The 25,937-nt window shown below is 54.2% G+C and overlaps 1 protein-coding gene across 1 annotated transcript; it reads left to right on the forward strand.

Annotated features, from left to right (window-relative positions):
* The first annotated feature begins 8,868 nt into the window (after window positions 1–8,868).
* On the forward strand, window positions 8,869–25,849 carry LOC116944443 (ATP-sensitive inward rectifier potassium channel 11-like). Its single transcript, XM_032958060.2, has 6 exons — window positions 8,869–9,014; window positions 16,542–16,663; window positions 18,906–19,166; window positions 21,780–22,049; window positions 22,690–23,046; window positions 25,382–25,849. The coding sequence occupies exons 2-6, from the start codon at window positions 16,547–16,549 to the stop codon at window positions 25,730–25,732; spliced, it is 1,356 nt and encodes a 451-aa protein (XP_032813951.2). The 5' UTR covers window positions 8,869–9,014; window positions 16,542–16,546; the 3' UTR covers window positions 25,733–25,849.
* The last annotated feature ends 88 nt before the right edge of the window (window positions 25,850–25,937 follow it).

The following is a 25,937-nucleotide window of genomic DNA, read 5'->3' on the forward strand; positions in this document are numbered from 1 at the left end:
GCAGCAGCAGCTCCTCAATACTCCGAGCAAAGGGGACGTGAATGTTTTACCAACGCGCCGAGTCAGAATCTTTATTTAGACTTCTTCTGCAAGAGGAATCCGATGATCCATGAAGCTCTTCGTTTCGCACATGTCCAGTGGGGGCGGGTCAGCAAGTTACAACAACAGCAGCAAACGACACCACGCCGTGCTGAACCTCTTCTTAAGCGATAAAAGTGTTGATTAAATTGCTCTGTGCTAGCATTTTGTGGTCAGGTCGCTTCTAAATGCGTTTTTTTTTTAAATCAGAGAGAGCTATACGACTCAGTGTGCCTTACCTGCTAAAATTAAAAATATACGTAGTTTAGTTTATAGTTGAATTTGAGTTTCTGCTATGACACATATCAGACGCGTGCGCTGATGAAAAGGCAATTGATCAAAAGCTGAAGAGTGTGCAGAGACGCTGAGCGACATCAAGGTAACACCGCTCGGAAGCGCACCGAGATTGACAGACAGCAGCACGTGGATTCGACTCCAGGTGAATAACATCGTCCAATCCACGAAAAAAATATATATAAGTTGGGGAGAGGGTCTTGGATCGGACACAGTGGCAAGTGTCAATGCCTCAAGTCCGAGTGGTCGTGAATTCCTTCTCCTTACAACCGAATTGGAACGTGGCCGTTTTAAACAACATTTTGTGGCCTGAGACACGTGGATGTCGTTAGCCGGGAATGATTAGCCTGGCCACTCTCCCGCCTCCAGGCAAGGGGGGGTGGGGGGGGGGACGAACGGTAGTGCGCAATCATCATCGTGATCCTCATCATCATCATCGTGATCAGGGCCGGGTTAAGGCACGGGGGCTTTAGGGGGCTGCAGCTCAGGAACCAGCGCCAGCTGGAGAGGCCTCCAGAGATGAAGTGAAAAGTTTTTGCATTTGTGAATGCTGAACTTGTATTTGTTGTTAGCCTTGTAAAACGTGCATTTTATTTTTCTTTAACTTTGTTTTCCTTTTCAAAATATTACTGTGGGCCTCACAGTTCCTGGAGCCCAGGGGGCCTACACAATCTGAATCCGGCCCTGATCATCGTGATCCATGGTGGGGGGGGGCGGGCAGATAGCACGTTAGGTGTCCGCCGAACATTCCGTCACTTTGTTTCCATTCTGTGGTCGTCATGTGCATTGAACTATTTTCTGTGAAGCGCCTTAGTAAAGGTGCTATATAAATGTCATTAAGATAAGAAAATATTATCTCGGTTTTTTTCTCTCTTTACGGCCGAAGTATCATGCAACCATTTCGCCTTACCCTCTTCCTTTGCGAGAAGTGGCACCACGGTGGTGTTGAGATGTTAACTACCTCGCCTGGTGTACAGGAGGTCGTGGGTTCGATCCCGACTCTGACGCCTGCTGCTGTATATTTGGAGTTTGCGTGTCTCTCTCTCTCTCATCATCATCACGGTGGTGTTGAGATGTTAACTACCTCGCCTGGTGTACAGGAGGTCGTGGGTTCGATCCCGACTCTGACGCCTGCTGCTGTATATTTGGAGTTTGGGTGTCTCTCTCTCTCATCATCATCATCACGGTGGTGTTGAGATGTTAACTACCTCGCCTGGTGTACAGGAGGTCGCGGGTTCGATCCTGACTCTGACGCCTGCTGTATATTTGGAGTTTGCGTGTCTCTCTCTCATCATCATCACGATGGTGTTGAGATGTTAACTACCTTGCCTAGTGTACAGGAGGTCGTGGGTTCGATCCCGACTCTGACGCCTGCTGTATATTTGTAGTTTGCGTGTCTCTCTCTCTCTCATCATCATCATCATCACGGTGGTGTTGAGATGTTAACTACCTCGCCTGGTGTACAGGAGGTCGTGGGTTCGATCCCGACTCTGACGCCTGCTGTATATTTGGAGTTTGCGTCTCTCTCTCTGATCATTATCGCGGTGGCTACGAAATGTTAACTGGTATACAGGAGGTCGTGATTTCGATCCCAACCATGACGCCTGCTGCTGTATATTTGGAGTTTGTGTCTATCTCTCTCTCTCCCCGTGGTCGCGTGGATTTGTCTCTGGGTCCTCCGGTTTTCCCTACACATTTAGAATAAACATCACTCGTTTTAGAGTATTTGGCTGCTATACATTTCCACTTGATGATGATAAGCCACTTTCGTTGAGCTATCATTTGTGATGACCAGGTCGCTTCTGAAAAAAAGCACAGCTACTATATAGCAGCTCAGAGTGGGGCCTTACCTGGCAAAATACAAACAAAAGTTTCTCGTGCCACTCAAAGTACCCGCTGGCATCCCTTCGAGGTACCTACTGCAAGAGTCTTGTCAGCAGAGAGGCTATGGACCAGCAGGGGAGGACTTACACAACACAGGATTTATACAACACAGGATTTATACAACACAGGATTTACACAACACAGGATTTACACAACACGGGACTTACACAACACACAGGACTTATACAACACGTGACTTGTACAACACAGAACTTACACAACACAGAACTTACACAACACAGGATTTACACAACACAGGACTGACACAACACAGGACTGACACAACACAGGACTTACACAACACAGGACTTACACAACACAGGACTTACACAACACAGGACTGACACAACACAGGACTTACACAACACAGAACTTACACAACACAGGACTTACACAACACAGGACTTACACAACACAGGACTGACACAACACAGGACTTACACACCACAGGACTTGCACAACACAGGACTTACACACCACAGGACTTGCACAACACAGGACTTACACAACACAGGACTTAGGGGGTCGGTAACGAACACAACAAGAAGAGCCATTTTCTTCGAGTTCGGTAAAAAAAAGAAGCTCGCTATTTCAAAGTGCCTCGACGTACCGTGTGGTGAGGGCGAGACGACATCCCTTTAACACACAACGATATCCCTTTAACACACAACGTCATCCCTTTAACACACGTCATCCCTTTAATACACAACGACATCACTTTAACACACAACGTCATCCCTTTAACACACAACGTCATCCCTTTAACACACAACGTCATCCCTTTAACACACAACGTCATCCCTTTAACACACAACGTCATCACTCTAACACACAACGACATCCCTTTAACACACAACGTCATCCCTTTAATACACAACAACATCACTTTAACACACAACGTCACCCCTTTAACACACAACGACATCCCTTTAACACACAACGACATCACTTTAACACACGTCATCCCTTTAACACACAACGTCATCCCTTTAACACACAACGACATCTCTTTAACACACAACGTCATCCCCTTAACACACAACGTCATCCCTTTAACACACAACGTCATCCCTTTAACACACAACGACATCACTTTAACACACATCATCCCTTTAACACACAACATCATCCCTTTAACACACAACGACATCCCTTTAACACACGTCATCCCTTTAACACACAACGACATCACTTTAACACACAACGTCATCCCTTTAACACACAACGACATCTCTTTAACACACAACGTCATCCCCTTAACACACAACGTCATCCCTTTAACACGTCATCCCCTTAACACACAACGTCATCCCTTTAACACAACGTCACGGGGCAGTTCTTAAAGAGCCACCGCACGTGGCTCCGGAGCCGCAGGTTGCCGACCCCTGCCTATGGTGAATTGGACTCCCATGGTAAATTGGAACCCCAATAGTAAATTGTACTCCCATGGTAAACTGGACTCCAATGGTAAACTGGACTTCCATGGTGTTCTGGACTTCCATAGTAAACTGGACTCCCATGCCACATTGGACCCCCATGGTAAACTGGACCCCCATGGTGAACTGGACTCCCATGGTAAACTGAACTTCCATGGTGAACTGGACTCCCATGGTGAACTAGACTTCCATGGTGAACTGGACTCCCATGGTAAACTGGACTTCCATGGTAAACTGGACTTCCATGGTGAACTGGACTTCCATGGTGAACTGGACTTTAATGGTAAACTGGACTCCCATGGTAAACTGGACTCCCATGGTAAACTGGACCCCCATGGTGAACTGGACCCCCATGGTGAACTGGACCCCCATGGTAAACTGGACCCCCATGGTGAACTGGACTTTAATGGTAAACTGGACTCCCATGGTAAACTGGACTTCCATGGTGAACTGGACTCCCATGGTGAACTGGACTCCCATGGTGAACTGGACTTCCATGGTGAACTGGACTTCCATGGTAAACTGGACTCCCGTGGTAAACTGGACTCCCATGGTAAACTGGACCCCCATGGTAAACTGGACTTAAAGAGCCGCAGGTTGCCCTGAGCTGGCTGGTGGCTCGTACGGGGGGGGGGGTGGGGGTGGTCACCACAGACCCCCACAGCTCAACCACGCCTCTGCAGGCCTGTGCAGAGACCGTCACCACCGCCGTCACAACCACGGCCACCAGCCGAATGCTTCGCGCCATTGCGACCTCTAAATGGAGCTTCCTTCCAGCGGCATCACAGCACCCGGCCAGGCACCCCCACACCCACCTTGGGGGAGGGGTGATCTAGGGAGGAGGGGTGATCTAGGGGGGTGATCTAGGGGGGTGATCTAGGGGGGTGATCTAGGGGGGAGGGGTGATCTAGGGGGGAGGGGTGATCTAGGGGGGAGGAGTGATCTAGGGGGGTGATCTAAGGGGGAGGGGTGATCTAGGGGGGAGGGGTGATCTAGGGGGTGATCTGAGGGGGTGATCTAGGGAGGAGGGGTGATCTAGGGGGGTGATCTGGGGGGGGGTGATCTAGGGGGGTGATCTGGGAGGGGGGGGGTGATCTGGGGGGGAGGGATGATCTAGGGGGAAGGGGTGATCTTGGGGGGGGGTGATCTGGGGGAGTCATCTGGGGTAGAGGGGGGTGACCGGCTGCGCGTTCCTCCGCTCAGCCCCAACGCAGCCGTCCACGCGCCCTGGGAGTCTCCTCTGCTGCCAGGGGCCTCGGCACCCCCCCGCGGCTCTTCTGAAGGCGCCAGTCTCTCGTGTTCACCACACAGGGCGCCTGGCACCACCCTGCACCACCCTGGCACCACCCTGCACCACCCTGGCACCACCCTGCACCACTCTGGCACCACCCTGGCACCACCCTGCACCACCCTGGCACCACCCTGCACCACCCTGGCACCACCCTGCACCGCCCTGCACCACTCTGCACCACCCTGCACCACCCTGCACCACCCTGGCACCACCCTGCACCACCCTGCACCGCCCTGCACCACCCTGCACCACCCTGGCACCACCCTGCACCACCCTGCACCGCCCTGCACCACCCTGCACCACCCTGGCACCACCCTGCACCACCCTGCACCGCCCTGCACCACCCTGCACCGCCCTGCACCACCCTGCACCACCCTGGCACCACCCTGCACCACCCTGGCACCACCCTGCACCACCCTGCACCGCCCTGCACCACCCTGCACCACCCTGGCACCACCCTGCACCACCCTGGCACCACCCTGCACCACCCTGCACCGCCCTGCACCACCCTGCACCACCCTGGCACCACCCTGCACCACCCTGCACCGCCCTGCACCACCCTGCACCACCCTGGCACCACCCTGCACCACCCTGCACCACCCTGCACCACCCTGGCACCACCCTGGGACCACCCTGCACCACCCTGCACCACCCTGGGACCACCCTGCACCACCCTGCACCACCCTGCACCACCCTGGGACCACCCTGCACCACCCTGCACCACCCTGGCACCACCCTGCACCACCCTGGCACCACCCTGCACCACCCTGGCACCACCCTGCACCACCCTGCACCACCCTGCACCACCCTGGCACCACCCTGCACCACCCTGGCACCACCCTGCACCACCCTGCACCGCCCTGCACCACCCTGCACCACCCTGGCACCACCCTGCACCACCCTGGCACCACCCTGCACCACCCTGCACCGCCCTGCACCACCCTGCACCACCCTGGCACCACCCTGCACCACCCTGCACCGCCCTGCACCACCCTGCACCACCCTGGCACCACCCTGCACCACCCTGCACCACCCTGGCACCACCCTGGGACCACCCTGCACCACCCTGCACCACCCTGGGACCACCCTGCACCACCCTGCACCACCCTGCACCACCCTAGGACCACCCTGCACCACCCTGCACCACCCTGGCACCACCCTGCACCACCCTGGCACCACCCTGCACCACCCTGGCACCACCCTGCACCACCCTGCACCACCCTGCACCACCCTGGCACCACCCTGCACCACCCTGGCACCACCCTGCACCACCCTGCACCGCCCTGCACCACCCTGCACCACCCTGCACCACTCTGCACCACCCTGGCACCACCCTGCACCACCCTGCACCACTCTGCACCACCCTGCACCACCCTGGCACCACCCTGCACCACCCTGCACCACTCTGCACCACCCTGCACCACCCTGGGACCACCCTGCACCACCCTGCACCACCCTGCACCACCCTGCACCGCCCTGCACCACCCTGCACCACCCTGCACCACCCTGGCACCACCCTGCACCACCCTGCACCGCCCTGCACCACCCTGCACCACCCTGCACCACCCTGCACCACCCTGGCACCACCCTGCACCACCCTGGCACCACCCTGCACCACCCTGCACCGCCCTGCACCACCCTGCACCACCCTGCACCACCCTGGCACCACCCTGCACCACCCTGCACCACTCTGCACCACCCTGCACCACCCTGGCACCACCCTGCACCACCCTGCACCACTCTGCACCACCCTGCACCACCCTGGGACCACCCTGCACCACCCTGCACCACCCTGCACCACCCTGCACCGCCCTGCACCACCCTGCACCACCCTGCACCACCCTGGCACCACCCTGGGACCACCCTGCACCACCCTGCACCACCCGGGCAGCTCGCCGCAGGATTTTTCTTTAACCTCCTAAAACTTCACGAGAATTTCTCGCTCCCCCCCCCCCACCGCGTGTTTTATTGCCTGCGTGAGTGCCCTGGTGCGGCGCGCGATGTATTCCAGACCACCACACACGGAAACAGCCATGGACCTCAATAACACAATTTCACTTTAATAATAATGAGACGAATAAATCAGGTACCGCCCCTCTTCCCCGCATTGACCAGAGTGGTGAAGTATGGTTGTTCATTACCAACATGGCCTGGCAATCCGACTCCTTCCCACGTTCATATCTCTCCCGCGTAATAACCCAAACGAGCAACATTCGCTACGCGTCCCATCAGCAACACGTGGCCTAGGGTAGAAGATGAATCCTTGCAGTCACGAAAGCTTTAAATCGAAATTTAACACGTGGCCTTCTTTATCGCCGCACTGTTCGAGGATCACGTGGTCCGACACAAAGCAAATCCCCCTAGGAACCGGTGTTTTGTTTACCGGTTCGGTGTCTCATGAGCAGAGCGCGTGTGGCCCCGCGGCCCCGTGGGCCCGTGGCCCCGTGGCCCCCCGCGAGAACGCGGTGGCATGGGCGGGCGCGTCGTGTCGCCTCCCTTCCAGACAGATGCAGCGGCGAGTGAGGAAGGGGGAGGCGATCACCCTCGTGTTGTCCGTGACGCAGGGCGCTGCACGGAGGGGTGTCCGTGCTCTCGAGTCTCTTGTTGCGTCGGGACATCGAGCGCAGCAGCAGCAAGCAGTAAGAACCACCAGCAGCAGAAGACGTAGCAGCAGCAGCAGCAGCAGAAGACGCAGGAGCAGCAGCAGTAAGAACCAGCAGCAGAAGACGTAGCAGCAAGCAGTAAGAACCAGCAGCAGCAGAAGACGCAGCCGCAGCAGCAGAAGACGCAGCCGCAGCAGCTGAAGACGCAGGAGCAGCAGCAGTCAGAACCAGCAGCAGCAAAATACGCAGCAATAGCAGCAGTATCAACAGTAGAATAAGAAGAAGCGGTAACAGCAGAAGCAGCAGCGGACGCAGCAGGAGCATCAACAGCAACAGTCGAAGGAGCACTAAAAGTAGCAGCCGCAGAAGCAGCAGCAGCAATATCAATGCGCGTGCGTTGAACTTCTTTCGCACCGTGCGTAGCCAACCGTGCTAATCGGAGGTGTGGGGAGAGGACAACAAACTAGATCAGTAGCAACAGGAGCAGCAGTAGTAGCAGGAGCAGCAGTAGTAGCAACAGGAGCAGCAACAGTAGTAGCAGGAGTAGTAGCAGCAGCAGTAGTAGCAGCAATAGTAGCAGCAGTAGTAGCAGGAGCAGCAGCAGCAGTAGTAGCAACAGGAGCAGCAGTAGTAGTAGCAGCAGCAGTAGTAGCAACAGGAGCAGCAACAGTAGTAGCAGCAGTAGTAGCAGTAGTAGCAGCAATAGTAGTAGCAGGAGCAGTAGTAGCAGCAGTAGTAGCAGCAACAGTAGTAACAGCAGTAGTAGCAGTAGTAGCAGCAATAGGAGTAGCAGCAGTAGTAGTAGCAACAGTAGCAGCAGCAGTATTACCAGGAGCAGCAGCAGTAGTAGCAACAGGAGCAGCAGTAGTAGCAGCAGCAGTAGTAGCAGCAGTAGTAGTAGCAGGAGCAGTAGTAGCAGCAGTAGTAGCAACAGGAGCAGGAGTAGTAGTAGCAGCAGCAGCAACAGTAGTAGCAACAGGAGCAGCAACAGCAGTAGTAGCAGCAGTAGTGGCAGCAGCAGCAACAGTAGTAGCAACAGGAGCAGCAACAGTAGTAGCAGCAGTAGTAGCAGCAGTAGTAGCAGCAATAGCAGTAGTAGTAGCAGTAGTAGCAGCAGTCGCGCAACGCGAGTTGTCCTCCTCGTCCTCGCCTCTGCCCTCGATGGCTGCTGGGTCCCGATCAGGCGACCCCCGCTCGGGACTCCGCGGGTCCCCTTGACGGGGTCAGTGTCGGTGGGGGGAGGGGAGGTGGGGGAGCCAGAGGGGAGGGGGCGAGGTGGGGGAGCCAGAGGGTGGGGGGGGGGAGTGCCGCTCGCAAGGACCGCGGAGAGTCGCCGGGAGTAGCGGAGTCTCCGCTCGAGTCGTCGTTCCTCCCCCGACTCCGAGGATGCGGTGAACGGGGATCGAGCGCGCGTCTCGAGAAGTGACGGTGAGCTTTTCGCGACAAGCCGCTCGCAGGCTACGCGGGTGACCTTTGTCTGTGTGGGCGTCTTTAGTAGTGTGTGTGTGTGTTTGTGTGTGTGTGAGTCTGTGTGTGTGTGTGAGTGAGTCTGTGTGTGTGAGTCTGTGTGGTGTTTGTGTGTGTGTGAGTCTGTGTGTGTGAGTCTGTGTGTGTGTGAGTCTGTGTATGTGAGTCTGTGTATGTGTGTGTGTGAGTCTGTGTGTGCGAGTCTGTGTGTGTGTGAGTCTGTGTGTGAGTGAGTCTGTGTGTGAGTGAGTCTGTGTGTGTGTGAGTCTGTGTGTGAGTGAGTGTGTGTTTGTGTGTGTGTGTTTGAGTCTGTGTGTGTGTGAGTCTGTGTGTGAGTGAGTTTGTGTGTGTGAGTCTGTGTATGTGTGTGTGTGAGTCTGTGTATGTGTGTGAGTCTGTGTGTGTGAGTCTGTGTGTGTGTGAGTCTGTGTGTGAGTGAGTCTGTGTGTGAGTGAGTCTGTGTGTGTGAGTCTGTGTATGTGTGTGTGAGTCTGTGTGTGTGAGTCTGTGTGTGTGTGTTGTGTGTGTGTGAGTCTGTGTGTGTGTGAGTCTGTGTGTGTTTGTGTGTGTGAGTCTGTGTGTGTGAGTCTGTGTGTGTGTGAGTCTGTGTGTGTTTGTGTGTGTGAGTCTGTGTGTGAGTCTGTGTGTGTGTGAGTCTGTGTGTGTTTGTGTGTGTGAGTCTGTGTGTGAGTCTGTGTGTAAGTGAGTTTGTGTGTGTGTCGCGCTGCTGCTGGTTCTTGCTGCATCAGCCAGTCGTCTCAGTCGTCTCAGTCATCTCAGTCAGTCGACTCGTGGCACCTGGGTCTGCCCGTGACCTCCTGCCACCATCATCACCATCGTCATCATTACCCTCGCAGCAGCAACGGCGGCGGCTTTTGGGCTCAGCCATCGAAAAAAGACGGCGGTGGTCACCGCATCATCATCGTCATCATCATCACCATATCGTCATCACCATTATCGTCGTCATCGTCATCATCACCATAGTCATCATCGTCATCATCATCGCGCGGCGCTTTCAGATGCGCTTCTGCGGACGTCTGGAACGCTCTCCCTTCCGATGTTAGGAGGCCCACTGGGAGCTATTCGCTTTTAAATAATCGTCTAGATTGACAAACTCATTTCTTTACGACTGATTTTTGTCTTTAGTTTGTTGTCCTTCCACCGGACCTCTGAGTAGCGCGGTTGGCTACGGTACGGTGCGAAAGAAGTTCATCTTTACACGATAATCGTCAATCATAGCGCAGTGCAAACCAAAAAAAACTCCACAAATGCGCCGTGAAACGGAAAAGTAATGCGATAGGCGACGTTTCGAGCGACGTGCCTTCTTCACATCACCCTCTCTGGCCTCCTCAATGCGCCGCGATGAGGCGGCCGTTTTCACTGAAACGTTGTCTACGCAGCACGGTTCGCATATTTCAAACACACATGTTGTTTACGAGTATGTTGTTGCAAACAAAAAAGTTTGACTTAAAACTCTACGCGACTGCAAGAATTCATATTCTTGGTTCTTTCGGTGAAGTCACGTAGAGAGAAAAATAGAAAAATAAAAGAACCACGGCTTTTCGATCGCAACACAAGCGGTCTTCATCAGGCGGAGAGAATTTTAATTGTATTTTTTTTATTTTCTATCAACGTGATTTTACCGAAAGAACCAAGAATATATATTGTTAGCTCTTTCGGTAAAGTCAGATTATGTTGTTGCGTCCTTCACCACTGCTAACGCAGCAGCAGCAGCAACGTGTCGTCACAAGCCACGCCATCACATCCACCGCTCTGTTTGAGTACGCGCCTGATGGTGCCGCTTGTACTTCTCTGGCGAGACGCCGTACTCATAATTGTAAATGCTGTGGGTATACTCTCCCCACACAGCGGTGGTGCTGTACTCGTAGGGGGGCATCCATTCAGTACGTAGGCATGGAGGGGGGATGGGGGGGGGGGTCACCCAAATGTGTACGCTTGCGTATGGGGGGTCTACTAACAATGGGCGCATAGGAAACGGGGGGAGGAGGGGGGGGGGGGTTGGTGAAGCCTCGATAATAATTTGTCTACACTGGCCTTCAAATGAGTTAGATAGTGCGGCGGTGGACGATCTGTTTGCTGAAACACGTTAATATTATTAATCCTTGATCGTTCCTGCGTGGATTAAATATCGGCCGTTCTATAGGATTCGGTGGGGGGGGGGGGGGGGGTACGTCAGGCGTACGTACGCAGGTGGAGGGGGGGGGGTCAGGTTTTGACAGATTTTTGCGTACCTACTAAATGCATGGCCCCTAACGAATTGGGCCACGTTCTGTTTACGTGACACAACCTTGGCAATTGGCCGTGTCGGGTGGTGGCGGGTTTAACGGCACATCATTATATTTACGCGACCTAACCACTCCCCCCCCTACCCCCCGCAAAAAAAAATACCTGCATGACGGAGCAGCAGCATCATCGCCAAATATTGAAACTCGCAAACACTATCCAGACCTGGGCCCGCTTAGCAATTCAAGATCTCGCGTGGTCGTTGACGGGCGAGAGACCCTATAAAACATCACCAATTAACAATTAAAGGCTTTTGGGTGAGATGGCGATCTAAACAAAAAGCCTTTATATTACGAATAATACTGGTCGCGATAGCCTACGTGTTAAACAAACATCACCAAGTTTGGCGTTTAATACATCTCAGTGCGTTGACACAGTATTCACTTTAACACAGCACTCCATACCAACACAAATAGCCCTGCCGTTCGCCACTAAATTACTGTGACGTCACCACGGCGCCTGTGCCAGGCCACGTGCACTTTGAGGCTACCACGTGACAGGTGGTCACGGGACAGACCTCGCAAGTGACATGGGTTGGCTCACTGAGATGGCTGGAAGATGCACCACCAGCTGTACCCCCTATAAAGATCCCCCGTGTAGCCTGTAATAACAGACTGTTGGGGCAAGTGCTGCTAGCGAGCAGCACCTATGAAGGCCGGCACGGGCACACGAGGGGGTGGGTGGACAACACCACGCCCGGCCACCTTTGTCTCCCCAGTGACGATGCTTACACACCGCACCGGGTACTCGTTTGAGGCTGAGTCGACCTAGGGGAGGCGCAGGACCCGTGAGCGTGAATCAAACCCGGGTCGCCAGGTTCGTAGCGCAACGTAGCGCTAACCACTACACTACCGCTCCCCACACACACACACACACGCAAAGCCAGTCTTACATACATATACATTCGGTAAATACAGATTACAAACACCAGAATACGTTCATCTCTTCGCCGTGGAAAATCTCGCGAGGGGCACCAACGTGAACATTAAACACAGACGCGTCCCGTATTTGTACAGAGACTCGCGTTGTAAAAGGCAGCAACAAAATTGATGTTAAGTTATCTGGGGGTTCGTGCCTGCCGCCTGTCATTTTTTGGGGGGGGGGGAGGGCATCTGGCAAAGTCGATTCCACTGCAATATTTTAAACTAAACTATAAACATTTTTTTCTAGTTTTTACCAGGTAAGGCCCCACTGAGCTGCTACATAACTCTTTTCAGAAGCGACCTGGCCATCACAAACGATAGCTCAACGGAAGTGGCTCATGATCATCATCACGTCGAAATTCATAGCAGCCAAATACTCTAAACGCGTGATGTTTATTATAAATGTGGAGGGGAAACCCGGAGAAAAATCCACGCGACCACGGGGAGGGAAAACGAGAGAGACATCGCAAACTCCCAAATATACAACAGCAGCAGGCGTCAGGATCGGGATCGAGCCCACGACCTCCCTGTATACCGGGCGAGGGAGTTAACATCTCCTAGCCATCATGATGATGATGAGAGAGAGAGAGACACGCAAACTCCAAATATACAACAGCAGGCGTCAGGGTCGCGATCGAACCCACGACCTCCTGTATACCAGGCGAGGTAGTTATCATCTCCCGAGCCACCGTGATGATGATGAGAGAGAGAGAGACATGCCAACTCCAAATACACAGCAGCAGGCGTCATGGTTGGGATTCGACCTACGACCTCCTGTATACCGGGCGAGGGAGTTAACATCTCCCCAGCCACCGTGGCGTCCTCTTAAACGCAATTAAATTCTAAAGGCAATGCCGATGGGTCTCTTTGTTGTTGTTGCAAAATGCACAATAGAGCGAGCACGCTTCTCACACGTTTCTGAGCGTCGTTTAAATCTTCTGGGGGGGGGGGGGTGAGGACAAACGTTGCCAAAAAAAAACTACCGTTGCCGTGCGGACCGCCGCTCGCTCCCGAGTGAATTGCGCGACGGGACGACTATTTTTGTCCGCCGATGGAACGCCGCCGACACCCCTTGGGTACCGAACGGTTCGCGCGAGTGCAGAGTAGAGAGAGAGGGGAGAGAGAGGAGAGAGGGGAGAGAGAGCGAGTAGGGAGAGAGAGAGAGGGGGGAGAGAGATAGAGAGAAGAGAAGAGATAGGAGAAACAGGGGAGAGAGAGAGACTTGTTGAATTTAAACAACTTTTATTGCCGCCAGCAGCAACAGCGCCGGAGGCGACTCCGATATGAAACTTACAAAGTCACCAGCAACACAAATACACAAAGTCACCAGCAACACAAATACACAAAGTCACCAGCAACACAAATAAACAAAGTCACCAGCAACACAAATACACAAAGTCACCAGCAACACAAATACACAAAGTCACCAGCAACACAAATACACAAAGTCACCAGCAACACAAATACACAAAGTCACCAGCAACACAAATAAACAAAGTCACCAGCAACACAAGCAAACGCTATAAATCCACGCGCTGTGGTGGCGCTAAATGCGCCGCGCACAACACGAAAGAAAAGCCACGTGGTGGTGGTTGTGGTGGTGGTTGTGGTGGTTGTGGTGGTGGTTGTGGTGGTGGTTGTGGTGGTGGTTGTGGTGGTTGTGGTGGTGGTTGTGGTGGTGGTGGTCATCGCGTACGTCACGGTGACGAGCGAGCGCTTCAGAAGGTGAACACGAGGAGGGTGCCGTGCACGCTGGTACAGAGCGGGGCTAGAGAGGGGAGGAGACAGCGAGATGCCGACGCCGACGAACGGCCACAGACGCGGAGGGGTGGCATTTTTCTTCAGAGAATCAGAATGATTTCGATTGAAAGCTTTCGCGACTGCAGGGATTCATATTCTTGGTTCTTGCGGTAAAGTCACGTAGAAGGGAAATAATAAAATAATACAAAATAAAACAGAATAAAATAAAATTCTCAAGGACGTTTCGGCCACAACGCAAGCAGCCGTCCTCAGGTGAAGAACAGAGCGTCCTAATGAACACTGCTAAGCTTAGCAGTGTTCACTGTCAAGCCAAGCTTAGCAGTGTTCACTGCCAAGCTTAGCAGTGTTCATTAGGACGCTGTCTTTCCGACGGCACTGTTTCTTCACCTGAGGACGGCTGCTTGCGTTGTGGCCGAAACGTCCTTGAGAATTTTATTTTATTATGTTTTATTATTTTATTATTTTATTATTTCCCTTCTCCGTGACTTTACCGAAGGAACCAATAATAAGAATGTTTATTGCTGTGGGACATTGTTGTTGTTATTGTTGCCAGTACTGTACAAAAAAATGACGGAAACATAACAATGGGGTTGTACCGCTTTTCCTGGCAATACAACTGAGAAGGCGTTGAGATATTGGAACACCAAACAGGTCGCTTTTGCAGTGCAGCGACTTTGCGTTCACCACACTTTCGTTTGCATGTTTTGCCACAGGGGTGTGTGGCTAATGCAGACCTGATGCCTAACCCCGGGGGACCCGTGGTGGAGCTGATGGTGATGATGATGGTGGTGGTGATGGTCATGGTGATAGTGATGGGGCTAATGGTGATGGTGATGATGGTGGTGGTCATGGTGGTAGTGATGGGGCTAATGGTGATGATGGTGATAATAGTTATGACAGCGCTGGTGGGGATGATAGTGGTGATGATGATGGTGGTAGTGGTGATGATGATGGTGTTCATGGTGGTGGTGATGGTGATGACGGCGCCGGTGGGGATGATGAAGGTGATGGCTGTAGTGGTGGTGGAGATGGCTGTAGTGGTGATGACTATGATGGTGGTGATGATGGCTGTAGTGGTGGTGGTTATGGCTGTAGTGATGACGATGATGGTGGTGGTGGTGATGATGATGGCTGTGGTGATTATGGCTGTAGTGGTGATGATGGTTGTAGTGGTGAAGACGATGATGGTGGTAGTGGTGATGATGATGATGATGGCTGTAGTGGTAGAGGTGATGATGGCTGTAGTGGTAGTGGTGAAGATGACGGTGATGACGATGATGGTGGTGATGATGGCTGTAGTGGTGATGACGATGGTGGTGGTGATGATGGTGTTGTTAGCGGTGTTGTTGGTGGTGGTGCTGGTGGTGTTGTTGTTAGTGGTGTTGTTGGTGGTGGTGCTGGTGGTGTGATGATGGTGGTGATGATGGCTGTAGTGGTGATGACGATGGTGTTGGTGGTTGTAATGATGGCTGTAGTGATAGTGGTGATGATGACGTTGATGACGATGATGGTGGTGATGATGGCTGTAGTGGTGATGACGATGGTGGTGGTGATGATGGCTGCAGTGGTGATGATGGTGGTGGTGGTGATGATGGCTGTAGTGGTGATGACGATGGTGGTGGTGATGATGATGATGTTGGTGGTGGTGGTGATGATGGCTGTATTGGTAGTGGTGATGATGACGTTGATGACGATGATGGTGGTGATGATGGCTGTAGTGGTGATGACGATGATGATGGTCATGGTGATGATGGCTGTAGTGATAGTGGTGATAATGACGTTGATGACAAAGATGGTGGTGATGATGGCTGTAGTGGTGATGACGATGATGTTGGTGGTGGTGATGATGATGGCTGTAGTGGTAGTGGTGATGATGACGTTGATGACGATAATGGTGGTGATGATGGCTGTAGTGGTGATGACGATGGTGGTAATGATGATGGCTGTAGTGGTAGTGGTGATGATGGTGGTGGTGGTGATGATGGTGGTGATGATGGCTATAGTGGTGATGACGATGGTGGTGGTGATGATGGCTATAGTGGTAGTGGTGATAATGACGTTGATGACAAAGATGGTGGTGATGATGGCTGTAGTGGTAATGACGATGATGTTGGTGGTGGTGATGATGATGGCTGTAGTGGTAGTGGTGATGATAACGTTGATGACAAAGATGGTGGTGATGATGGCTGTAGTGGTAATGATGATGATGGTGGTGGTGGTGATGATGATGGCTGTAGTGGTAGTGGTGATGATGACGTTGATGACAAAGGTGGTGGTGATGATGGCTGTAGTGGTAATGACGATGATGTTGGTGGTGGTGATGATGGCTGTAGTGGTAGTGGTGATGATGACGGTGATGACGATGATGGTGGTGATGATGGCTGTAGTGGTAATGACGATGATGTTGGTGGTGGTGATGATGACGTTGATGACGATGATGGTGGTGATGATGGCTGTAGTGGTGATGACGACGATGATGATGGTGGTGGTGCAACCGCAGGAACGATGCTGGCGCGGGAGAGCATCATCCCGGAGGAGTTCCTCTTGGCGAGGCTGGCGGAGGAGTATGCACGCCTGCCACGCTACAGCACGCGGCCACGGCGTGCCCGCTTTATTGAGAAGGTGCCCTGCTCCATCGCTCGCTCACTCGCTCGTTCACTCTCGTTCATTCGCTCGGATCTGTCGCCGCAGAGAAAAGGCGAGCGAGTCGATCATTCGCATGGGGCGATACTCGGTTCACTCGTTCCCTTACAGGGAAGGTGCAGGTCACTGCTCTACTTACGAACATTCGACCTACGAAGTTTCGGAGACACGAACAAACCTTACTCTTTGGTTCTTTCGCCTTCCTCAGCAGTTGTTTCTTGCTGTGGTTGTCCCACCTGATGAGGACCGCTTGTGTTGCGATCGAAACGTCGTGATTTGTTTTATTTTATTTTTCCACCCACGTGACTTTACCGAAAGAACCAAAGAGTATGGATTCCTGCAGTCACGAAAGCTTCAAATCTAGAACGAACAAACCCTGTCCTGTATGTCCAGTTGCCTGTTCGGACCGAGATTCGTAAGAACGTGCAGATGAAGAACCAGTGGCATCTACATCTGCAGGAGATTATACAACTTTTAAAGCCATTCCCCGTGTTTAGTGTAGAACGCCGTACAAGGTGTTTGGAATCGACGGGAGTAAAGTTGGACTTACGAACGAATGGACTTACGAACTAATCGACTTACGAACGAATCTACTTACGAATGAATGGACTTACGAACGAATCGACTTACGAACGAATGGACTTATGTACAAATCGACTTACGAACAGTACCTCTAGGAACCTCACCCGTTCGTAAGTAGAGGAGTCCCTGGACATGTTAATTAATTCACTCAATCCCTTGAAGGGAAGGTGCGTGAATCATTCGTTCCTAATGAAGACATGTCATGAACTGAGTTTGGATTTCTCCGGGATAAAGATGCTGATTTTTATTAATTCCCTAATAGAGAAGGTTGTTGGTTCGGACATTCACTCAATACACTTTAGGGAAGGTGCATCAGTCATTCATTCGTATCGAAGATATTCCGCGAACTCATTCGTTCCCTTCCAGAGGAGGTCGACCGTTCATTCATTCATTCATTGAGTCGTCCATACCCTCGTGGAGGAGATGCACGCTTCGCTCATCCGCTAAATTAATTCCTTCATAAGGGAAGGCGGCCGCGGGTGATGGCGTCCGGCGTTAAATCCGTTCGTGTGAAGCTTCGACCGCCGGTCGAATCAGCCGGCATTTCTTGTCAGCGCGCCATCACAGCTGAAGGGGGGAAGCGGTTACGGAATCAGAATATTTACTCATCCTGCAGGGGGAATTGCGACGAGCTCTGAAGCCACGTCACAACGACAGACGCGGTGCAAAACAAACACAAATCACGACAGGAGCGCAAAGCACAAGCGAGGGTAATGCAAAATCCCCCAAACGCGCGACTAAAATACGACCAGCGCGACCATCCCCATCCCAGCAGGCGAAGCGCACGAAGGGGGATAGGGGGGGTCACGGAGCCACAGGGGATGACCGAGCAGAGCAAGAGGCGAGGCCGCTGCGCGACGAATCGACGTCAAGCGGTGGATGTAAGCGAGATGCGATGAAGAGAAAGGTGGAGAGAGTTCTCACTCGGGAGAATTTTTTTAGATTTTCACGGCGAGGGCGTCGTCGTGACCTGGACGCGGCCCACTGGCTCGCGGCAATCGCGAGAGACGATGGCGGTGGTTGTGGGGGGGGTAGTGGGGTTGTGGGGGGGTAGTGGGGGGGGGGGGGTGGTGGGGGGGAGACATCCTCATGCAGCTGCGGATAGAGCACGCCCGACGATGAGCGCTGGGCACGGTCGCCCGTTCCGCCTCGGAGGGGTTGCACCGCGCCAGGTCTGTGTAACGCGTTCTGTGTAACGCGTTCTGTGTAACGCGTTCTGTGTAACACGTCCTGTGTAAGGCGTTCTGTGTAACGCGTTCTGTGTAACGCGTTCTGTGTAACACGTTCTGTGTAACACGTTCTGTGTAACACGTCCTGTGTAAGACATTCTGTGTAACGCGTTCTGTGTAACGCGTTCTGTGTAACGCGTTCTGTGTAACGCGTTCTGTGTAAGACATTCTGTGTAAGTCTCTCTGTATAAGTCTCTCTGTGTAAGACATTCTGTGTAACGCGTTCTGTGTAACACGTTCCGTGTAACGCGTTCCGTGTAACGCGTTCCGTGTAAGACGTTCCGTGTAACGCGTTCCGTGTAACGCGTTCTGTGTAACACGTTCCGTGTACGACGTTCCGCGCACCCCGACGATGGCCGTTCGACGCGGTCACCCCCCCCCACCCCCCCACCCCCCACCGCCACCCCCAGAGCGGCGCTTGCAACGTGGCGCACAAGAACATCCGCGAGCAAGGGCGCTTCCTGCAGGACGTCTTCACCACGCTGGTGGACCTGCGCTGGCCCAACACGCTCATCGTCTTCAACATGGCCTTCCTCACCACGTGGTTCCTCTTCGCCATGCTGTGGTGGCTCATCGCGTTCGCGCACGGAGACCTCGCGGGCAGCCCCACGCCGTGCGTCACCGACGTGCGCTCCTTCACCTCCGCCTTCCTCTTCTCCATCGAGGTTCAGGCGAGTGGCGGTAGTGGCGGCGGCGGCGGCGGTGACGGTGGCGGTAGTGGCGGTGGTGGCGGTAGTGGCGGCGGCGACGGTGATGGCAGTGGGCGGCGGTGGTGGTGGTGGCGGTGATGGAAGTGGTGGTGGTGATGACGGCAGTGATGACGGTGGCGGTGGTGCTGGTGGTGGTGGTGGCGGTGATGGAAGTGGTGGTGGCGGTGGTGGAAGTGGTGGTGGTGATGGCGGTGGTGGTGGCAGTGATGGAAGTGGTGGTGGTGGCGGCGGTGGCGGTGGTGGTGATGGAAGTGGTGGTGGTGATGACGGCGGTGATGACGGTGGCGGAGGCGGTGGTGGTGGCGGTGCTCTCTTGGCTCTATCTTTTAAATCATTTCGATTGAAAACTCAATTCTATAAAACTGCTTTTTGTGTGTGTTGTAGTGTTTGCTGTCCTTCCTCCGCACCTCCGATTAGCACGGTTGGCTACGTACGGCGCGAAAGAGGTTCAACAAACGTTCATCTGCTCACCGCGTGGCATGAGTTGTTTTAATTTCTTGGTGCAGGGTGGCCCGTGAACATTTGTCGCGAGTTGGCAGCATCACCAAGGACAAAGGTCCCCTGCATAGGCTTTACTGGTTTAATTTTCGATTTAAAGCTTTCGTGACTGCAAGGATTCATCTTCTTTGGTTCTTTCGGTAAAGTCACGTAGAATGAGAATAAAATAACAATAAAATAATAATAAACTAAAATAATACAATAAACACCTTTGTCAAGGTGCCTCACTTCTCTCACCCAGCTTAAAAGACGCAACGAATCTTAGCAGCGTTCATTGAAGCTCTGTCATCCCGACAGTTCTGTTCCTTCACCTGAAGAAGGCTACTTGTGTTGTGGCCGAAACGTCGTGAGAATTTTATTGTCTTATTTGATTTTATTATTTTATTCTCATTCTACGTGACTTTACCGAAAGAACCAAGGAAGATAATTGGTTTCTTACCCTTTTATCTGGCAACAAAACTGACACCTTTTTTTAACAAGGAGTCATGTTTACATTGACCACAATACCTGCGGTCGGAACGCAAACAAAAAACAACTCTGATCATGTATGCAAAAAGGTGTCAGTTTTGTTGCCAGATAAAAGGGTAAAAAAAACAATTATCATATTTTGTTACTGGCAAATGAGGTTTCCAATGGAACCAAAGAAGACTTTACAGGTTTCTTTGTGGGATACATCGCAGCCCAACAAAGCCTACAACAGCCGGCAATGTCTCATCGAATTCACCAGGCTGACACAGCCTGCTTTAGGCTGTGTCAGATCTGGGTGACCACTGACACATGAGGGCATGCGTTCAATCAATGTTGCTGAGCCAGGATTTTCAGGTAGCGGGCGGGGAGGGGGGGGGGGCAACCCCTCCAGCAATGACACATGATAGAGGAGTTGTTAGTAAGTAAGGAGTTGTTAGTAGTAAGTAAGGAGTTGTTAGTAAGTAATGAGTTGTTATTAATAAGTAAGGCGTTGCAAGTAAGGAGTTGTTAGTAAGTAATGAGTTGTTCGTAATAAGTAAGGAGTTGTTAGTAAGCAAGGAGTTGTTAGTAAGTAATGAGTTGTTAGTAAGTAATGAGTTGTTAGTAATAAGTAAGGGGTTGTTAGTAAGTAATGATTTGTTAGTAGTAAGGAGTTGTTAGTAATAAGTAAGGAGTTGTTAGTAATAAGTAAGGAGTTGTTAGTAATAAGTAAGGAGTTGTTAGTAATAAGTAAGGAGTTGTTAGTAATAAGTAAGGAGTTGTTAGTATGTAATGAGTTGTTAGTAAGTAATGAGTTGTTAGTAAGTAAGGAGTTGCCCCTTGCTTTTTATCCGACGCGTGTGCGGCGATGGTGAGGTGTCAAGTTCGAACCGCGTGGTGTGATCGGCACCGCGCTCGCTGGAGGTGTCGATGCCTTCAAGGAAGTCGTGTCCTGTAGACGCAACTGCGCACAATTCTGAGTCACTTATAACCGCTTTGCCGTTACCTACTGCCAATTATGAAGTCAGACTATTGTCCTATCATCTCGTAGAGTCCCTGGCACTTAATAATCTGCTACACAGTGCAGTGGGGGTCGCAAAATGCTCATTTATTACTAATAAACCCTAATGATCCGATCGAAATGAGGGATTTCGATCGGATCATTGGGGGGGCACGTGCCACCCCCCCCCCCCCTCCAATATTTAAATGATGGTTGCCTGCGGCGGCGCGTAATCTTCGGGGCAAATCTACCCCTGTACAGACAGGCAGCCAGCTCACAGCCAGACAAAGATCCCCCATGTAGTCTTAGCAGACTGTTGGGGTAAGTGCTGTTGAGCGAGTAGCACCTATGAACAACACCACCAACAACACCACCAACAACACCACCAGCACCACCACCAACACCACTAACAACAACACCAGCACCACCACCAGCACCAGCACCACCACCACCAACGCCACCAGCACCACCACCAACAACACCACCAGCACCACCACCAACACCACCACCACCACCAACAACACCACCAGCACCACCACCACCAGCACCATCACCAACAGCACCACCACCGCCAACAACACCACCACCAGCACGGCGCTCCGCTGACGCTGCTGCCGCTGCCGCTGCAGGTGACCATCGGCTTCGGCGGCCGCATGATCACGGAGCAGTGCCCGTGCGCCATCTGCGCGCTCATCATGCAGAACATCGTGGGCCTGCTCACCAACGCCGTCATGCTGGGCTGCATCTTCATGAAGACGGCCCAGGCGCACCGGCGCGCCGAGACGCTCATCTTCAGCCGGCACGCCGTGGTGGCGCTGCGTGACAAGCGCCTCTGCTTCATGGTGCGCGTGGGCGACCTGCGCAAGAGCATGATCATCAGTGCCAGCGTGCGCATGCAGGTGGGCAGGGGGGCAGGGGGGTGTGCCAGTGTGTGTGTAGGGGGCATGGGGGTGCCAGTGTGTGTGTGTAGGGAGGCAGGGGGGGTGCCAGTGTGTGTGTGTAGGGGGGCAGGGGGGTGCCAGTGTGTGCATGTAGGGGGCAGGGGGGGTGCCAGTGTGTGTGTGTAGGGGAGCAGAGGGAGTGCCAGTGTGTGTGTGTAGGGGGCAGGGGGGGGTGCCAGTGTGTGTGTGTAGTGGGGCAGGGGGGTGCCAGTGTGTGTGTGTGTAGGGGGGTGCCAGTGTGTGTGTAGGGGGCAGGGGGGCAGAGGGGTGCCAGTGTGTGTGTAGGGGGCAGGGGGGGTGCCAGTGTGTGTGTGTGAGGGGCGGGGGGGGGTGCCAGTGTGTGTGTGTAGGGGGGCAGGGGGAGTGCCAGTGTGTGTGTAGGGGGCAGGGGGGCAGAGGGGTGCCAGTGTGTGTGTAGGGGGCAGGGGGGGTGCCAGTGTGTGTATGTGGGGGGCAGGGGGGGGGGTGCCAGTGTGTGTGTGTAGGGGGCGGCGCCAACGTCACCCAAATCGTAACGCGAGCGACAAGTGAAGAGGAGGCCCTGGCGACGTGAACCCTCCCCCCCATCCCCTCCCCCTCCCCCCCTCCCTCCCCACAGGTAATCTGCAAGACGACGACGTCGGAGGGCGAAGTGATCCCCATGCACCAGGTGGACATCCAGATGGACAACCCCGTGGGCGCCAACAGCATCTTCCTGGTGTCGCCGCTCATCGTTAGCCACACGCTGGACGCGCGCAGCCCCCTCTACTCGCTGGCGGCCGCCGAGCTGCCCGGCGCCGACGTCGAGGTGGTGGTGGTGCTGGAGGGCATCGTGGAGACGACGGGCATCACCACGCAGGCGCGCACCTCCTACCTGGCCGACGAGATCCTGTGGGGTCACCGCTTCGAGAGCGTCGTCACGGAGGAGGATGGCCGCTACTCCGTCGACTACTCCAAGTTCGGCAACACCGTCAAGGTGCGCCGGGCGGCTCGCGGTTCGAGGGGCGGTGGCGCTGGGGTGGGGGTGGGGTGGGGGGGGGAGGGCACCACGTGAGATTCTAGGCTTGATGTCAAGGGTGAGGTCAAGGGTTTGAACTCAGGGTGAGGTCACGGTGAGCTCAAGGGATTAAGCTCGAGGATGAGATCAAGGTGAGCTCAAGGTGAGCTCAAGGGGTTGAGCTTAAGGGTGAACTCAAGGTGAGCTCAAGGGGTTGAGCCCAAGGGTGAACTCAAGGTGAGCTCAAGGTGAGCTCAAGGGGTTGAGCCCAAGGGTGAACTCAAGGTGAGCTCAAGGTGAGCTCGAGGTGAGCTCAAGGGGTTGAGCCCAAGGGTGAACTCAAGGTGAGCTCAAGGGTGAACTCAAGGTGAGCTCAAGGGTGAACTCGAGGTGAGCTCAAGGCGTTGAGCTCAAGGGTGAACTCAAGGTGAGCTCAAGGTGAGCTAGATAGCAGTGCAAATTAGCCCAAGGTTTGACGGAGGTTATCTCAAGGTCAACCGCAGTTAGCTCAAAGTTAAAGCACGTGTGCTCGAGGTTGGCTCACCCTCCCTACCCCACTCCACCCCCCCCCCTCGACCTCGCGTCCCACCACCGCCTCCTCCCCACCGCTTCCCTCCATCGGGATTTTTGATGGATGTGTAGTGTTGTAAGGACGAGCAGACTTCTTTTGGAGGCACACTCTGTTTATTGTATTATTTCCTTATACAACGCTTAACACGCACAGAGGGATATTCGGTCCCCTCACCCGATACCCTAGGGAGGTACAACCTCCGGACTTGGCGGGACTCACACGTCTACCGCTATCCTAGTCCTCCGGCTAGGACCTAGGGGAGGCTGTCTGACCCACCGCTGGCCCGGTGGGTCCTGACCACTGGGTATGCCGAGCCTTAGCCCTTAGAAGGGCTGGGAGGCTGGTCCAGGGTCCTAGCTAGGCTTCAGCCCAGTCTTCTATCTTCGTGCAGGGAGAGAACTCCCCGAGGTCCGTTGGGTCACCCGTCTTATACCCCTTCGTGGCCAGGTAGAACCAATCATACATTCCCACGTGGAACCGTCTGATTGGTTCGTACCAACCCCTGGCTACGATCCGTTTCACCTCGACTGACCCCAACCGTTGTACCCAGGGGTAATGCTGCACCGCCCTGGTGGCAATGCAGGTTACGCAACAGCGCGTAGTTAACGCCTCTACAGATGTATCCCGGCTGGGCACAACGGCCTGGAGGTGCCAATGTCCTGGTGAAGCAGCATCGGTCCGCGCTGGGCTTGCGGTGCCAGTAGACGAAGCAGTAGAGGGGGCTTAGTTTGATGTCCTCCCCCCACACCCGCCGCACCTCGGATGAGCACGGTTTGGGGCTGCGTACGGTGCGAAAGAAGTTCAGCATACGTACACGGAGAAAGGGAATCCATGCTTGACTCGCACGGCGGATGACCCGTTAAGTGCCCCTTTTAATCCTCGTGTTCATTATCCCCTTTGTAAATAGCATTCCCCCGCACCTCAGATCAGCACGCTTGGTTTACGTGCGGTGCGAAAGGAGTCCAACGTGCACACACACGTGAGACAGAGAGAGAGAGAGACAAGAGACAGAGAGAGAGAGAGACAGAGAGAGAGAGAGACAGAGAGAGAGAGACAGAGAGAGAGAGACAGAGAGAGAGACAGAGAGAGAGAGACAGAGAGAGAGAGAGACAGAGAGAGAGAGACAGAGACAGAGAGAGACAGAGAGAGAGAGACAGAGAGAGAGACAGAGAGAGGGAGAGACAGAGAGAGAGACAGAGAGAGAGACAGACAGAGAGAGAGACAGAGAGACAGAGAGAGAGACAGAGAGAGACAGAGAGAGAGACAGAGAGAGGGAGAGACAGAGAGAGAGACAGAGAGAGAGACAGACAGAGAGAGAGACAGAGAGACAGAGAGAGAGACAGAGAGAGACAGAGACAGAGAGAGAGACAGAGAGAGGGAGAGACAGAGAGAGAGACAGAGAGAGAGACAGACAGAGAGAGAGACAGAGAGACAGAGAGAGAGACAGAGAGAGACAGAGACAGAGAGAGAGTTTGTGAGCGCAAGGCTCCAGCGGGCTCGCCACGCCGGGTCCACGAGTCCGGGTTGCGTCGCACCGCCGCCCGCCCGTGGCTCGCGTCTCCAGTTCGTCTACGGTCACGCCGCCGCACCGGCGAAACGAACGTTCGCGGCACGTCAGGCACCCAGAGCGGCGAAACGTTAAAACGCCTGAAACTTAAAAAACAAACACACACACACGCGGAAAAAACCACCACACAGCCCCCCCCAGCTCCAACTGCCGCGCGTCTCGCCCCCCCAAAAAAGGTACCGACGCCGCGCTGCAGCGCCCGCGACCTCGACCGCGCGCGCCACCCCGAAGCCTTCGGTCCTCCCCAGGCGGGACCCCCCCTCCTCCAGCTCGCCTGCCGCCACGGGGCGGACGAGCCCGCATCCTCCTCCAACTCGTCGATGTCTCCGCTGCGGCGACGGAAGAACCACCGCTCGGGCTGGGGCGGCAGCGGGGACAGCTTTGGCGGCGGTGGCGGCAGTGGCGGCGGCAAGCACCGTCTGTCCGTGCGGTTCGGGCGGCCCCGGTCGACGAGCGAGCGTTCCGACGGCGCGTTCGAGGGAAGGCCCAGGCCCAGGCCCGCGTCGCTGCACCTCGCCTCCGCCTAAGCCGCCGGCGACGGCGAAGAGTCGAGCCGCTCGCAGCGCGACGGTTCTTCGGCCGGTGGCGGCGGTGGTGGTGATTGTGGTGGTGGTGGCGGCGGTGGTGGTGATGGTGGTGGCGGTGGCGGTGGTGATGGTGGCGGTGGCGGCGGTGATGGTGGTGGTGGCGGTGGTAGTGATTGTGGTGGTGGTGGCGGCGGTGGTGGTGGTG

This window comes from Petromyzon marinus, chromosome 21 (genome assembly GCF_048934315.1).
Source record: "Petromyzon marinus isolate PM22_M1 ecotype Great Lakes invasive population chromosome 21, UKy_Petmar_22M1.pri1.0, whole genome shotgun sequence".
Classification (NCBI taxonomy): Eukaryota; Metazoa; Chordata; class Hyperoartia; order Petromyzontiformes; family Petromyzontidae; genus Petromyzon; species Petromyzon marinus.